The sequence below is a fragment of the Dicentrarchus labrax genome, unplaced genomic scaffold (genome assembly GCF_905237075.1).
Source record: "Dicentrarchus labrax unplaced genomic scaffold, dlabrax2021, whole genome shotgun sequence".
Classification (NCBI taxonomy): Eukaryota; Metazoa; Chordata; class Actinopteri; family Moronidae; genus Dicentrarchus; species Dicentrarchus labrax.
Window position 1 is genome coordinate 3,923,803 of NW_026136709.1, and position 18,480 is coordinate 3,942,282.

General features: G+C 40.2%; 1 protein-coding gene across 1 annotated transcript; it reads left to right on the plus strand.

The window, feature by feature from the left end:
* The first annotated feature begins 5,343 nt into the window (after positions 1–5,343).
* Positions 5,344–10,984, plus strand: LOC127369799 (GATA zinc finger domain-containing protein 14). The gene is made up of 6 exons (XM_051411536.1): positions 5,344–5,347; positions 7,490–7,595; positions 7,908–8,789; positions 8,904–8,969; positions 9,494–9,579; positions 9,693–10,984. Exons 1-5 carry the CDS (start codon positions 5,344–5,346, stop codon positions 9,564–9,566), a joined length of 1,131 nt encoding a protein of 376 aa, XP_051267496.1. The 3' UTR covers positions 9,567–9,579; positions 9,693–10,984.
* The last annotated feature ends 7,496 nt before the right edge of the window (positions 10,985–18,480 follow it).

Genomic DNA, 18,480 nt, shown 5'->3' on the forward strand with positions numbered 1-18,480 from the left:
ACTGTTCACAGCATACCTGGATGACAGTCCAGAAGGCTAGAGTGACAGATGTCAAGTTAAACTGACATGGTGCATAGGGATGCAGAGCGCAACCACGACTTTACAATAAATAAAGCAAGGCTGGGACGCCTTCACACTTCTGCGGAAGTCGACCACTAGCTCCTTAGTTTTGGAGACATCATCATCATCATCCCCAGAAATCAGCCCCACCACTGTTGTATCGTCTGCAAATTTAAACATTTTAACAGAATCAGTGTGTGACGTACAGTCATTTGTGTACAGCGAATATAGAAGAGGTGATAAAACACACCCCTGGGGGGGCACCAGTGTTAATGTTTTTGTTGTCTTTTAACTGTTCATTGGTGTAGTAAGTTTGATAGTCCAGCAGCTTTTCAGTGCTGCTGTTGTACTGCCACCATCTGGTGGCACAGAGGAGGGGACATGGAGGCATACAGGAATGTTACAGATTAAAATCAAAGGGCATGAGGATGTCACACTGAAAAGATGAAATAACACAAAATAAAAAAAATAAAAATAAAAAAAAACCAGAGGAAAGACACACTACGGACATGGTCACTGTGTCCTCAATATTAGCTATTAGTAGCATGCTGTAATTGACACTGGTGCTAATAGTGTTCATTGTTTAGCAAAAGTTACCTTGCTCCCTTGAAGGCCACTTTTGGCTTGAAGAAATAGTTTATTTTGTACATGTATACACAGCATGCTGTATATATTTATTTTGTACGTTTTCAAGGTGTGCTTGGATCCCAACAGAGTTTTCCACCTACGGCTAAATGTTACGAAACTCCCTCTATCAGAATCCGTTACAATCATAGGTAGCTTTGATGTTTCACTGAACTTAACCACTGAAAAATACAAGGCATGTAAGATGCATTCCCACATTGCATATGCTGTTCAAGTCATTATACATGGGAATGCATGAATTATTATTCAAACAAGATTGGCATAAGTGCTAAATGGTGTAGCTGCTTCAGATTCAGGGTCCTGGCATTGTGCATGTTGGCTCACTGTCTGTTATTAACATTCTTAATGTTATTAGCAACATTATTATTGTTATTAGTTATAAGCCCAATGTAACAACAACAATCTATTTATTTATGCCATTGGGGGGCAGCAGAAACAAGCAGTAAACACAGCACAGTTTTTGTTGATAGTTTTTATACATCCAGCAGACTCAGAGCTACATTAGCATTAATTCGGCACTTAAGTCCAATATTCACTCTCTGTAGTTATTGGTCTCCACTAACTCCTGAGGAGAATATCTGTCTCTTTATCTGCTACTTCCTTCACTGTGTTCGGTCATGAATTCTGTCTGTCGAGTGGTGCTAGGCTGGTAGCGTACACTCGGGGCTGAAAACTACTGTGGCTGAAGACGACGCTGATGAGACGGAACCAAAACAGAAACATCGAGGACCAGAAACCCCAAACAATGAGCTCAGCTTGTTTCTCTGATAACTAAAGATCCAGATGTCCGATGACTGAAATCCTTTATCCAGTTCAAATCTAAAGTTAAAAAGCACCAAGATCTAAATGGAAATGGTGCATGGTAAAATGTGGCTTCAAACTGGATAAAAAGTCAGTGTATGACAACCACAGCACATGCATAAAGAGAGGGCCTCAAGATTTGAATCATTGGCAATCAAAGCTCTCTTGTATAATCCCTCAGCTGTTTATCCTGTTCTGCAAGCCTACACACATACTCTCACACACACATTAACAATAAAATTCCTATTACCGCTCCCATCCCGACATTGACCTCTTTTTTTATTACGGGAACAAACCAGACCAGTTAATGCTCACTCATCGGTTTCAAAACAGCATTTCTGTCATTCTTTTGTAAAGTCAGTTCAGTGTTGAGCGCGAGAATGTGCAAACCCTTTTTGGTTTCTGCTGTATTATAACTTTAATTACACACAAGCAGTTCAAAAGAGGAAGTAATGACTCATGTTTAAAATAAATTTAGTGGATCTCAAGCACGGATGTAATTTTCGATTGGCTCTGCCGTTTCTTGTGTGAATGTCACTCCATCTTGCTTGCACGCCGGTACTGCTATGTAAATGAGGTCTGTTTACCATATATTCCAAAAATAAGTGTAAAATACATGGTACTGAGTTGGAGTGAAGTTGACTAACAAGGTGAAACACAGAATTGGGTGATAATGTTTTGCTACATGCTTTACAACCAGTCAAACCAAAAAAGTGAACAGTAAACATAAAAGTAGCAATAGAAAACTAGAACAACTACTAGAAAATACAGTGAACTGAAAGAGTTAGAGTTTTATTAAAAATACTTGTGTCCCCCCCACCTCTGAAATCAAAATTCCGTCCTTGATCTCAAGCAATGAAAAGCTGTACTGATTCACTGCTGTGTAGAAAACATGCACTATCATCTTTAATCCATCCATTCCTCAAACTTTCAACGTATTCTGCTGTGTTTTATAGAAGAGGGTGAGAACATCGTTCCTGAAATAAAGTTGATAATATCTCTGTCATGAATAATGAATACATTTTGTTACACTTAGTGCACTCACTTTAGGGGTAAAGAGCAGTGGCACTATTTCACACAGCAAATGCCATAAAATTAGTATGACCACAGAAAAGTTATGACAAAGTTATGTCCACCTACAGTCCTATATCTAGATCAAGAAGTCAAGGAAGTAGTGAATAGACACTATCATATACTGAGGGACCCTCTTCCATATTTCTTGGCTCTGATTGGTTGCTTTTGTTCAGGCCCGGTGGAATCTTGCAAATGCCATTAGTAGCACTACCACACTCTTCTTACACAGATTGAGTAAACGCAAGACCCCAGACTGTGACATACTTTATGGACGTTCCATATTATACTCAATGCTTAACATAATAGTACAGAATTTGGGTTAATTTTTTCCTGGGAATATTGCATCAGAGATGTGTTTCCTGATATTTTTTAGGAACATTTTATACAATTCTCTTTCTGTATTATGTTATTGTTTTATTTTTAACAGTCATACATACTTAATAGGCTTTTTTGACCGATGTAGTCATATTGTTCTATTAGCTCTTTGATTTATTTTCTAATGCAGGACGAGACTGTTGAGCAGAGAGTGAGGCTCTGTGTATTTAGCTTGTGTTCAGGTCTTCAGAGTTTACATCTTAAATAATAATTGAGCTTTAATAATATCAACCACCAGAACCATTGCTGTAGCAGATGGACGTACTCATTTACGCGGCAATGGCGACATATCAAAGGCCGAAACAACAAATAGAAGCCACATAAACATGCAAACACAGGTACATAGTGTCTGGTTTCCATTTGGGCTGAAAAGTAAGCACAACAGAAGCCTGATGAACCAGAAACCGAAAATTATGTGATAGAGAGGGGAAGTGAGATCCTATCATAAGTGGTCACGCAAGATACATGTGGAGATGCATTCTTATAGCAGGTGTGAAGTGAAAAACTGAGCTGTCTACTTGTGATCATATCACCCAGGACCTATGTTCATGCTGGGTGTAAACAGGGCTTTTATCATTCCACCAGGCACCTGACTGAAGATGAAGTTAGTAAAGTAACTACAGCTGTGTGAGTTCCTGCAGGACTGCCTGTCATGCTGATCCCTCTGAACCTTTAGGGAAGAAGATTCCCTCAAGGTTAAAGCATAGCATTCACAGTCAAACAGCACACATTGTTTACATGTTAAGTGTGTTATCTGTCAGCTCAGTTAGATCAGATTCATTGTTTACTCAAGCTGGCAGTCATTCAGGAATTCACAGAACCATAGGGTTGGTACTTCCTTGGTTAACATTCAGTACAATAGGAAAAAAGTGTTGTACACTGTGGCTCTATGTGTATTTCTATTTTATTTCGCTGATAATGTTTGTCCATCTTCTTCAAGATCAACAATCTTAAGAGAAAGGGCAGAGAATCAGAGCTGTACTGCTCACGCTATGACACAGAGAGCAGTATGAGAATAAACAGAGGTTTAACAAGCTGAGAGCTCTGTATCATAGCCAGCAACTTTACCAAAGGTTGGCTATGATGCAAAGCTTTGTTTGTTTGCCAACTGAAAAGAGTGGAAGCGGATGAAGAGAGAAACTGCATTATGTAAATAAGAAACCTGTTCAACAACCTTGGCGAAGGTTTGCAAAAATACACCTTCATCCAGAGTAAGTGGGGAAAACTCACCAAGTTGAAATAACTGGGCTTTATTAGGGGGGGAAGCCCGTGTTAAAGTTATTTGATACCAGCTAAAGGAGTTCCACCAGGAAACATTCAAAACAAAATACAAAATAGGTAAATTAATGATTTTTTAAATTTTGTTTTAGAGGCTAAAGTTGGCCTGCTCAGAGGAAGTAAACTGGTGGGTCAATGGCCCAGTTGTGCTTCCAAAAATGTTCTGATTTTAGTATGTGACCTCCAACAGGAATGGTAATTCATATCTACAATAATTTATTAATTTAAGCTCAAAGCCATACAAAGCTCTTTCAGCATATCACTTGAACACTTCTGACAGTACTGAGGAAGACTGGTATTTATCTACTTTTATTTTTAAAGGTAAAAAAAAATAAATGTGATAGTAAAATGATTTTCACACAGGCCACTTGCTGAAAAGTAATTGCCAAAATATTTATTCCCACTCAAAAGTAATTACAGTATGAAGACTCCTTTCCAGTGTTGAGGATTAGACCTCACAATAATGTTGCATTCTTTAGATTAATTCCAGCATTCTGTAAAAGACTTTTGTTTATTAACTTCTGCTTTTATGATTTGAATTAATTAAAATAGAAATTATTACTTTTCTCAATGTTACTTTATCTTTCTTTGCAAAAATAACAAAACAAATTTCATCCACTGTGTTTAACTAATAGCAACACTGTTATGCAATTAGAAAAGGATAAAAATAACTTTCATACAGGAGTATAGTTTAACACAGGAGTATATTTAAAGGCACGATTATGGTGCCTTTAAATTAGTAGTAGTACCACATTCTGTATTAGTAATCCTTCATGTGTGTTGAAATCAAACAGATTCTGTCCTAAAGTAGCAAGCTGCAGCTACCTCAATCCCAAGCCCCACTACAACAACCAAACCACAACTACACCCCAGCAACTACAACAACCCCAAGGACCATTTCTACGAGGAAACTACGACCACAAAGCTCATGCCTATTAGATTAATTACTTTGTAGAGTCCTACATTTGTAAACCTGTGTTAGCTGTGACTTACCTGGTTTTTCAGGTTACATGAGAGAAGCCTGTGTCACCTGTGCGATGTCATTCCCTCCACAGCTGAGGGAGGAGTAATTTAGTGCCATCTCAGATTAAATACTGTCTGTACCCAGAGATGTGTAAGTAACACCATTCAGTATGGACAGAAAAATCCTTTGTTGGATCTTTTTGCTTGGATATTTACATGCATCCTCTGGACAAGGTAACTACTGATTACAAGTTTATTTATAAGTAATATTTGTATGGCTTTTGATGTTTTTATTTTACTTTCTAATATGCCATATTGACTGAGAGTGTACAGGATGTTAAGCACTTCACTCAGTGTTTTATATTTGACATTCAACAAAATATTCCAATGACAATGATCTATCATTTAAAAAAAATCTAAATATTAATTGTAGTATAATTGGTTTAAACAGTGTAAATGTTGGAATAAAAATGGAGCATATTTATTTCTTGCTAAAAACTGTAATGCAGTGACTAATTATACACATGCATACATGTATAACTTTTAGCCTGAATCATCTTGTGATGGTTGTAAATTAATCTAATAAAATATGTACTATATGTATGGGTTAAATATAGCTGATACAGCTGGGGGGTTTTTTGTAGCAGTATTGGTTTAATAGTTGTTCTGCAATGAAAATGTAATATTCCAAAAAAGCACATCTGAGCGCCTGGTTAGCTCAGTCGGTAGAGCTGGCGACCCATGCACGGAGTTGCTGCAGCGGCCCGGGTTCGGGTCCGACCTGCAGCCCTTTGCTGCGTGTCATCCCCTCGCTCTCTGCCCCCCTTTCCTGTCTATCTTCAAGGCAATAAAAGCCCAAAACAGTATTAAAAAAGCACATCTGATTGTGAACAAGTTTCAAACAATCAATCAAGATTGAAGGTGCATATATAGCACTGGATCAACATTTACAACAGTGAAGAAAGTGTTATAAATGACTAAATTACGTATAAAGAGGAAATTTGTGCTGATGGCTAAAGTAAAAGTAGTTAACCACATCATTAGTATTATCCTTTTCAGAGGATAGATGTTCAAATAAAGATTTGTGCCAAATTCAGAAAAAAGCTGTTGACACGTTTGGTCAAAGTTGCATTAACTGAAACTCCAACAGATAATGGATCATGTTGTTTGCATTCCTTCGTGAAAGCACCCGTATCAGATAAGCATGCAAAGACATGGAATGATTTGATTGTTTTTCTGACTTATTTTAATATTGGTTGAACCAGGTCCAACCACAACAACTTCGGCTCCAACTAATACAACTCCACCTCCAACCACAACAACTACAGCCACCACAACTCTGGCTCCAACCACTACAACTCCAGATCCAACCACCACAACTGCAGCCACCACAACTCCGGCTCTAACCACAACAACTCCTGCTCCAACCACCACAACTCCGGGTCCAACTACAACTGCAGCCACCACAACTCCGGCTTCAACCACCACAACTCCGGCTCTAACCACAACAACTCCTGCTCCAACCACCACAACTCCGGGTCCAACTACAACAACTCCGGCTCCAACAACTACAACTCCAGCTCCCACCACTACAACTCCGGCTCCAACTACTACAACTCCAGCTCCAACAACTACAACTCCAGCTCCAACTACTACGACTCCAGCACCAACTACAACAAATACAGCCACCACAACTCCGGCTCCAACCACTACAACTCCTGCTCCAACCACCACAACTGCAGCCACCACAACTCCTGCTCAAGCCACCACAATTCCGGCTCCAACCACTACAACTCCGGCTCCAACTACTCCAACTCCAGCTCCAACTACAACAACTACAGCCACCACAACTCCGGCTCCAACCACCACAACTCCGGCTCCGACCACTACAACTCCGGCTCCAACTACAACTCCGGCTCCAACTACAACTCCGGCTCCAACTACTACAACTCCAGCTCCAACAATAACAACTACAGCCACCACAACTGCGGCTCCAACCACTACAACTCCAGATCCAACCACCACAACTCCAGCTCCAACACCCACAACTCTGGATCCAACCACAACAACTCCAGATCCAACCACTACAACTCCAGCCCAAACTACTACAACTCCGGCTCCAACCACGACAACTGCTGCCAACACAACTCCGGCTCCAACCACCACAACTCTAGCTCCAACCACCACAACTGCAGCCACCACAACTTCAGGTCCAACCACAACAACTCTGGCTCCAACCACCACAACTCCGGCTCCAACCACTACAACTCCAGATCTAACCACCACAACGCAGGGTCCAACCACAACAACTCCAGCTCCAACTACTACAACACCTGCTCCGGCTACTACAACTCCGGCTACAACCAGCACAACTCTAGCTCCAACCACCACAACTCCGGGTCCAACCACCACAACTCCTGGTCCAACCACAACAACTCCGGCTCCAACCACCATAACTCCAGTTCCAACTACTACAACTCCTGCTCAAACTATTACAACTCCAGCTCCAACTATAACAACTACAGCCACCACAACTCTGTCTCCAACCACTACAACTCAAGATCCAACCACCACAACTGCAGCCACCACAACTCCGTCTCCAACCACCACAACTCCAGCTCCAACCACCACAACTGCAGCCAATACAACTCAGGCTCCAACCACTGCACCTCTAGCTCCAACCACCACAACTCCAGCCACCACAACTCCAGCTCCAACCACCACAACTCCGGCTCTAACCACCACAACTCCAGGTCCAACCACAACAACTCCTGCTCCAACCACCACTACTCCAGGTCCAACCACAACTCCAGCTCCAGCCACCACGACTCTGGCTCTGACCACAACAACTCCAGCTCCAACCACCACAACTCCGAGTCCAACCACAACAACTCCAGCAACCACAACTCCAGCTCCAACCACCACAACTCCGGCTCCAACCACCACAACTCCGGCTCTAACCACCACAACTCCGTCTCCAACCACCGCAACTCCAGCTCCAGCCACCATGACTCTGGCTCTGACCACAACAACCCCAGCTCCAACCACCACAACTCCGAGTCCAACCACCACAACTTCAGCAACCACAACTCCAGCTCCAACCACCACAACTCCGGCTCCAACCACCACAACTCCGGCTCTAACCACCACAACTCCGTCTCCAACCACCGCAACTCCAGCTCCCACCACCACAACTTCGGGTCCAACCACAACAACTCCAGCTCCAACCACCACAACTCCAGGTCCAACCACTACAACTCCAGCTCCCACCACTACAACTCCAGGTCCAACCACAACAACTCCAGCTCCAACTACTACAACTCTGTCTCCAACCACCACCACTCGAGCTCCAACCACCACAACTCCGGCTCCAACCACAACAACTCCAGCCACCACCACTCTGGCTCCAACCACTACAACTCCGGTTCCAACCACCACAACTCCAGGTCCAACCACAACAACTCCGGCCCCTACCACTACAATTCTGGCTCCAACCACAACAACTGCAGCGCCGACCACCACAACTCTGGCTACAACCACCACAACTGCAGCCACCACAACTCTGCGTCTAACCACTACAACTCCTGCTCCAGCCACCACAACTCTGGCTCCAACTACATCAACACTGGCTCTGACCACATCAACTGCAGCCAACACAACTCCTGCTCCAAATAGAACAACATTGTCTTCAACAACTACATCTACATCCACCACAACTCTCACTCAGGCAACCACTATTTCAGCCACCACATCCCCAATAGATATATCCCAAGGTATGTGACTCCCAGACTCCCTCCTTTTTCCCTTTCTATTTTTCTTTTCTCTTCAAACCTCCTGACCACAGTGCAATTCTTTGGTATATTTAATCTATGTGTACTTAAAAGCAACAAGTGAAGGACTAAGTTCACCTTGACAGTTTCATTCAATTTTGACATAAGGATCTATGCAATCCTTTGTTGACCCCCGTATTGTTTGGTAAAAAAAAAACACAAAATTTTCCTCAAATTGTATAAAATGACTAAGCCACACAATTCTTATATATTCCTATAACTCTTTGATTCCAGTGGCCATAGAAATGTGATTCTTGATGAATTGTACTCAAAATGAATTCATCCTAAAGTTTATTTCCAAAAAAACAGATCCCAATTCTATATACCTTTAATATTAATAATAAAACTGCTTTAACTGTATGTTCAAGGACATGCATTTAACAGGAATTCTGTTTGTACTGAAATACAAAAGTCCCAAATTTGTTATTTTATTAATTTCCAAACATGATGTTTTTTAATCCCTACAGGCTTGAATTCATTGGCACATCTACAGATAAAGATAACTTCTATTGGAGAGGTCAGCAATGGAACCATCACTGAACATGTTAAACAGGTATGTCAAACAGAAAGTGTAAAACTTTATCAATGATAATGAATACATGCAATATAAAGGACGGGATGAAGGGGATGAAATATATCTTCTCTGTGTTTTCTCTCCATTTTTAGTTTTTTGACCAGCTCCTAAATGGAACAGCCCACACAGTAACAGTGACAAACATCCGAAGGGTAAGAGTTGCCCCATAGATTCATGTGAACAGAAATAGTCCAAAGTGAATGTAGAAAGACAGCAATTGATAATCCCAAACAGTATTGTCACATACCGTTGTAGTAATACGCTGTATTTCACAGGAATGTGAATAGTGGCAATGTGTATGTGGCTCAAGGGTCAAATTATTTGCATGGCACAATGGGAAGCTCAAACAAAGCAGTCTGACCTGTCAAAGAGGTTTTTAAGTGGTGTCAATAATTCCCATGCTCCGTAAATGGAGGAGCAGCCACACTGACGAGGCTGGTATCCAGGAAACTAGTTAACTATGTTTCTCTCTCACCCACTCCCTTTTATTATATACCAATAAGGAACTGTTTCACGCAAACCATTGGCAACAATTAACCTTGGTAAGTGCCTCATACCAAGTGTATGACGATTGTGATTGTACCCCAAATCAGGGAAATTAAGTCTTTCAAGTATTAGGGACAAAATGCATAGTAATGGCTACTGAACGTGTGTTATCTTGTGCCATCAAGGATTGATTTATTAAGCTTAGAATGTGGCTTTCCAATTGATTGGAAAATCTGAATATGAAAGCCCTACATGTATCTTGTGATGTGCTGTGAAATAAAACCAAGAAATATTTCAGTACAGAGGAGGAAGTCTAAGATTCTGTGTGCAGGTTAAATGGGCTTGAGACGTATATTAATGATTAAGTGTGTATTTGTTTGGTTTTGGCTATTTGCCCTCTTTATCGGTCTTTTGTCCATTTGGTATACTTCCCTCTCCTGTTATTGAGTTTACTAGGTGTGGAACATATACAAATGACATATTTAAGAGGGATAAGCTATTTGTGATCCTGAACTTTGGCCAGTCTGTTTATTCTCCTCCTGTTAGGCTGCAGCCGTGTTTTTATTATTTTTACACTTGCAGACAGAATGTAGATGTATTTCTTATCAATTTAAATATTTTTCCAAAAGATTATTTTTGTACTTAATTATTGTTTATTTTGTATGATATTAATTAGACTTTAAATAAAGTAAAAATATATTATTTAGTGACATTGTCTGTAGCTACAATCACTTTCACTTAAGGCTATATGATAATTTCTGCACTTTCATACCTAAACCATTACAAACTTTCTGGTTGTCCTTAGATTTAACACTAGATTTATAACACAAGATGAGCTGTTTTGTTATTTTATGTAATATTATGCCATTTTGAAATGTTAATAAAGAGATATCTACTATTTGAAGTGCCTTTCTTTTTGTTATTTTGGTGTTGCTCTTGTTTATTCATTCAGTCCATCATGTTTCTTGTTTTAATTTGTTACTCACCTCTCCTATCCCTTCAGACCACTTCACTTCCTGCCACTTTCCCTCCAGTTTGAAGTTTGCCCCGCCCCTTTGTTTGTTTCATTTGTTGTTTGACTGTGAACAACAAAGATGATATAAAGGTATTGAGATAAAAGAGAAACTGCTGTTTGCAAATAAAAGTATCATAGTAATGGAAATATTTTAAGAATATTGCACTGTAGTACTATTGCAGTAACGTTGAAGTGGCCCTCCTATGAGATGAAAATACCAGCAGTTACTACTCAAGTCTGAAAATATAGAAAATAAAAACCACTTAAATACACTGTTTAATGTATATTTCATGTAGACTATGTGAAGTTTTTCTATCCCACTAGAGGTCAGTGTCCACCTTTATTCCAGCTTTGGCAGAACACCACTGGTCCTACATATACCTTCATATAAATTCAAAGTTTACTCTTGCACAATTGTTTATTTTTTAATATAACCCAAGAACTCTAGAATAACAGTTGCTAACATCAACCACTAACTTACTTACTAATGATGATTTAATGTTCCATTTACTGAAGTGTAGCAGACCCTTTCCAGTGACATCATATGCACAATAGCGGCACCCTGACTCTGTTTGACCTGAATGGAACAGGGCCTTGATTAGGTTACATGGTAACATGGTAATGTTCCTTGTCATACCAGGTCAGGTAAAGCCGTGTCTGAACTAAGGAAAGGTTAATTTTTTTGTTTCAAAACATACATAGTTCAGCACTCACATAGATTAGGTCAGGGGTAGGCAACCTGCGACTCTTTAGCCCTTCTCTAGTGGCTGCCTGTGGCTTGGTGGGAAAAAAAATATGGAAGTGGCATCTTCATTTTTTTTACATTTATCATTGATGTAGACCAAAAGAGAATCTTACATTCTCCAATTGTAAAAATGTTTAGCCATTACCACCAGATAAAACTAACATTTTAACAAAACACAACTAAATGTGCGTCATACATTACTTCCTGACCTGGTGCCTTTTCTTCTATATTTTGCCAAACTAAAATACTCAATAGTGGTGGCCACTATTCTTGAGTTTCCCATGCTAGGCTAGCTATGGATTCCAAATCCAAGTCTTGAGGGAAAACAGAGAATTTAATAGTGCATGGACAGATTTGTTTCCTTTCACCACCAATGCTGCTGGCTTAACACTATGTTTGATCTGCAGCGAGAGATTAGCATAAGGCTCTAATACGTTTCACGCCTCCAGACAGGTTTTCTGTCAAAAATGGCTCTTTAGATTGTTAAGGTTGCTGACCCCTGGATTATGGTTAAGGTCGAATACTCTACAACTTCATCATTGTTAGTTATAGTATATGCAGGGGCAGATCTAGAGAAATATTCATGGGGTGTCCAGAAGGTGGCATGGAGACTTTAAGGAAAGGCAGAAATATATGCCTATTTGATCGCAGACAGTAACATATATCAATATTTGCTTTGAAAATCTCCCAAATCAACATACTTGCACTAAAAAACATTACTTTCAGGAATCAAGTAAAGGCTGAATATCAAAATGAAAGTGTAGTTCCTTCATGCTAAACGCAGGGTGGTCTTGTGCACTGTCGGCGCCAAACACGGTTCACCTGTCGAATCAACACTCGGGATGTTGATGGAGCGGGTCTCTGTAAAGATGTGGGCAAAACAGATCTGATTTCCCATTGTTTGGCCAGCATATCATCCAAAACATTAGCCAGAAGCAGCCTCAATTCCAAGCTGGGCCAGCATGGCTCCTATCTGGCTCTCCTTCTCCCCTCCTGGAATGACAGCACCCGCTGTTGGTGGGCTGTCCTTTCAACCCATGCTTTCTTTTCCGATGACTGTATACCATTCCTGTCTTAATGCGCATGTGTGTTTCAGCAATGAAGCCAAAAACAGCGAGGTTTGAAGGATCTAGCCTTATGGTCACATCATCTGAACACACAGCCGTTGCCATATTCAAAATCTCTTAAATCCATTTGATTTGATACATTTTGCTCAGACACACCATTCAATTATATTTTTAGCAAGAAAAACAAAAATAAATTAATTAAAAAAAAAATTGCAACTTTTTCAGGAGCTACCAGTCATATGAGGCGCATGAGTAAAGCATTGAATAGAAATATCTAAAGGTGGCTTTAGAACTCAATAAATAGTTTTATTTCAAAATCGTCATCTTTTTTTTTTTTATTGAAACTTATCACTTAATGTGTCTCTAAAACATGGCCGTAACAGATCATTCAATTAATTAAATAATTAAATTAAATTAATTAAATGTGTTAATGTAACACAAATTCTTAAATGAATTTAAATTAATGTGTTCAATTTGAAAGCATTTTACACCAAACTGAGGTGGCAGCTGGGGTGGCCAGGCATTTTTTAGATCTAGATTCAACCCATGAGCATATGGAGTTCAACCTGAAATCAGCCCACTGAAAACACCTGTGTAGCCCTATAATGTTCTGTGAATAGTCTGAAGCAGTTCGACAAACCCAGATGGGAGTTTTAGTCCATTTTATTTCATGTTTAACAAGTAATCATAAGTACTCATAAAAAAAAAATTCTAAATAAAACAGTACAGACCTCAGATAAAACTGTGCGAGTAGATGCGGTCCAAAAGAAGTACGGAAGAATAAAAAGAATAAGAATAATTATGAATTAAAGAGCAGCAGTCACACTTTAAATAATTGAAAAAAGATTGCTGAGCAAGACGTGTGATTGCTTGCTTCTAACAATAATGCATACAAAAACAAAACAGATCATTTAGAAAGTTTTTTTGGATAAAATAAGTACAGCAGATGTCCTTTATGGTAAAGATGTTGCACCCTCACTGCCTGTACCAAATGCCTGTGAGTCTGTGTGACCTTATTGTGTAAACTTACAGGGTTAACAGGCCTCCGTGCAATGCTAGACTGGCATAAGAGGCACTACTGATGGAAACAACACTGAAGTTGTGAGTATGCAAGAGTGAGTCAGTCTGCATACGCTTGATTGTAAGATTCATACATGTTGTACAATTTGAATTGCAGCGGAAACTAGCTGTGAACACAGTACAGTATGTGCTGATAGTAAACAGCTGAGTATTTACACATGCAGCAGACAGAGCTACATTAGCATTCATTTGGAGTTGTGTTTCTGGACAGCTGGTCAATCTAAGTCTAATAATCACTCTCTTTATAGCTTTGTTGTTAGTCTCCTGAGGGACATATCTGTCTCTTTAGCTGCTGCTTACTTCACTGTATTCATCAGCCAGTCATGAAATGTGTCTGTCATTTGACGCTGGGTAGGTCGTGCTGAAGACGACGCTGAGGAGGCTGAACCAAAACAGAAACACTGGCCAGAAACCCCAAACAATGAGCTGAGGAGAGCTGTAGAGCTGAGGGGAACAGGAGTGGTTTCAGTCTCATTCAGGGTTTATGACATGGCTGACAGCAAACTGTTGCCCTACCACCAACTCCAGGGGCCAGATTCATAAAACTCTGTGTACTATATGTAGGTGTAGAAATCTGTGTACACACAAAACAGGAAACATGCATACTGCGCCTTTTCGTCAGATTTTGTGAAATTGTGCGCACTTGCACGAGCCTTCTGACCATTCCTACAGTTTAATATAAATCAGTTGAGACTTATTTTTAACGTTTTAAACATACTGTCTTCAGTGATTGTGTATTGGCAGGAGTGTAGTGGTAAGGTTGGCTATGATACAATGATTTGTTGTTTGAAACTGAAAAGAGGATAAAGATGACATGATTGAACTCTTTTGCTATTGTTTAAGCATTTTAGCGTGGACAGAGATATTTGCAGAATTTTAACAGTTCAGTGTGGACAAAGCTGGAGATATGTGGTCAAACCAACGCACCTGCAGCCTCCTCCTCGTCCTCCTCCTCGTCCTCCTTCTCCTCCTCCTCCTCTTCTTCTTGATGATGATGGACACAACCTCCCAGGCAATGAATAGCTCCAGACAGGGCTATCCTGCTCCTCTCCCCTGCTGCACACACACCAGCAGAGGCTCTTCAGTGAATAATCTTTTGTCAGAGACAAAAAGACAGGTGCATAAGAAGATGAAATCCCACACACTATTAGCACTGAGTATATTGGAGATACAACTTTTTGGTCACAGACCCTCCTCAAACATCAAGTTCACAGAAGCCACTAGAGCCACAGGCTGCAAGAAGCAATAAAAAGGGGCGTCAAGTCGCAAACAGACAATGAAACTACGCAGAGGACAAACAGTCAGTCAGTTAGTTGATTAGTCAACCAACAGAAAAATATTCTGCAACTACTTTGAGTATGGATTTATTCTTTCAGTCATTTTTCAAGCAAAAGTGACAAAATATTTCTGCTTTTCTCTGCTTAAATGATTAACTGAGTATTTTTGGGCTTTGGACTGATGGTCAGACAAAACAGTCTATTTGAAGTCATTAACTTTAACTTTAGGAAATTGCGACAGGCATTTTCCACTATTATTATTCCGACAGTTTTGTGTCCGATGGTGTGTTGTCTGTATAATCCTTGGTAAAAAATAATACACATGGACGAAAGAGCTTGCACGGGGTGTGTTACAATGAAACTGTTGGGAGAAACAAGTTCAATGTAGGAACTATACTGGCCACTGATTTCACTAAATTATCTGCTTTTTTCTCAGCACTAACTATTAGAATTTGAGTCTATAAAATAACATTTCAATAGTTCATTACTCTATATTGCTCATCTAGCTCATTAACTGTAAAACAGCCCTTCTAGAAACAAGCCAGATTAAAATTCCAGATTTTCTTGTATTGAGCAAGTTGTTTCTTTTTAATATTATTTAGGTACTCAACCTTATATGAATGACTTAATTCATATCTACATTAACTTATTTATTTGAGCTCAAAACACAAGGCCATATGTTTCTACACAGCATGCATAACTTCCACATCCATAACAGTCCTGAGAAAGACTCATGTTTATCTACTCTGTTTTTGTAATTAGCAATTTTCAGTGATTAGGATACTTCAGTTTATAATGTACATATTTTTGGGTCTCCAATATGGGTTTGGCACAATGGCTTGACTTTGCCCCTGAACGCAGCCCTCAAGGCATGTTTTACCTATATGTATGAAAATCAGTGCACACACAAAGCTCATGACTATTGAATTAGTTATACATGAATTACTTTGTAGAGTCCTATATTTTGTAAACCTGTGTTAGCTGTGACTTACCTGGTTTTTCAGGTTACATAAGAGAAGCCCCTGTCACCTGTGCGATGTCACTCCCTCTACAGCTGAGGGAGGAGTAATTTAGTGCCATCTCAGACTAAATACTGTCTGTACCCAGAGATGTGTAAGTAACACCATTCAGTATGGACAGAAAAATCCTTTGTTGGATCTTTTTGCTTGGATATTTACATGCATCCTCTGGACAAGGTAACTACTGATTACAAGTTTATTTATAAATAATATTTGTATGGCTTTTGATGTTTGTATTTTACTTTCTAATATGCCATATTGACTGAGAGTGTACAGGATGTTAAGCACTTCACTCAGTGTTTTATATTTGACATTCAACAAAATATTCCAATGACAATGATCTATCATTTAAAAAAAATCTAAATATTAATTGTAGTATAATTGGTTTAAACAGTGTAAATGTTGGAATAAAAATGGAGCATATTTATTCCTTGCTACAAACTCTAATACAATGAGAATAATAATAATTCTACACATGCATACATGTATAACTGTTAGCCTGAATCATCCTGTGATGATTGTAAATTAATCTAATAAAATATGTACTATATGTATGGGTTAAATATAGCTGATACAGCTGTTTTTTTTCTTTGTAGCAGTATTGGTTTAATTGTTGTTGTACAATGAAAATGTAATATTCCAAAAAAAAAGTACATCTGATTGTGAACAAGACCCAAACAACAATCAATCAGGATTGAAGGTGCATATATAGCTCTAAATCAACATTTACAACAGTGAAGAAAATGTTATAAATGACTGAAATATGTGTAAAGAGGCAGTTTGAGCTGATGGTCTGGGCTAAAGTAAAAATAGGTCAAAGTTATATAAACTGAAAATCCAAAAGATAATGGATCATGTTGTTTGCATTCCTTCGTGAAAGCACCCGTATCAGATAGCCATGGAAAGACATGGAATGATTTGATTATTTTTCTGACTTTTTTTTTTATATTAGCTCAAAAAACCACAACTGCATCCACCAAGACTCCGGCTCCAACCACTACAACCCAGGGTCCAACCACAACTACTCCTCCTCCAAGCACTACAACTAGAGCAACCACAAGTCCGGCTCCAACTACAACAACTCTGGCTCCAACCACTACAACTGCGGATCCACCTACCACAACTCTATCTCCAATGTCCACAAATGTGGCTCCAACGACCACGGCTGTAACCACCACAACTCTGGCTCCAACCACCACCACTTCAGGTCCAACCACCACAAGTCAAGTTCCAACCACAACAACTCCGGCTCCAACCACCACAACTCTGGGTCTTACCACCACAACTCCAGTTCCAACCACAACAACTCCTGCTCCAACCATTACAACTGTGGCTCAATCTATTATAACTCCTGCTCAAATTACTACCATTCCAAATCCAACCACCAAAACTGCTGCCACTACAACTCCGGCTTCAACCACTGCAACTCCAGATCCCGCTACCAAAACTCCAGCTCCAACCACCACAACTCCAGCTCCAACTACCACAACTGCAGCCACCACAACTCCGGCTCTAACTACTAGAACTCCAGCTCAAACCACAACGACTGCAGTCAGCACAAGTCCGGTTCCAACCACTAGAACTCAGGATCCAACTACCACAACTCTGACTCCAACCACCACAACTGCAACCACAACAACGTCAGATCCAACAACCCAAACTCCGGGTCCAACGACTACAACTCCAGCTCCAACTACCACAACCCCAGCTCTAACCACAACAACTCCAGCACCAACTACTACAACTCCCGCTCCAACCACCACAACTGCAGCTACTACAAGTCCAGGTCTAGCCACAACAACACCGGCTCCAACCGCCACAACTGCAGCCACCACAAATAAAGCTCTATCCACTACAACTCCAACTCAAACTACTATAACTCCGGCTCCAACTACTAAAACTCCAGCTCCAACGACAACAACGGGAGCAACCACAACTCCGACTCCAACCAATACAACTCCAGATCCAGCTACCACAACTCTGGCTCAAAACAACACAACTGAAATAACCACAACTCTGGGTCCTACAACACCAACTCCGGGTCCAGCGACTACAACTCTGGCTTCAACTACCACAACTCCAGCTCCGACAACCACAACTGCAGGCACCACAAGTCCGAGCCCAACCGCTACAACTCCAGATCCAACAACCACAACTGGAGCTCCAACAACCACAAGTCCAGCTCCAACTG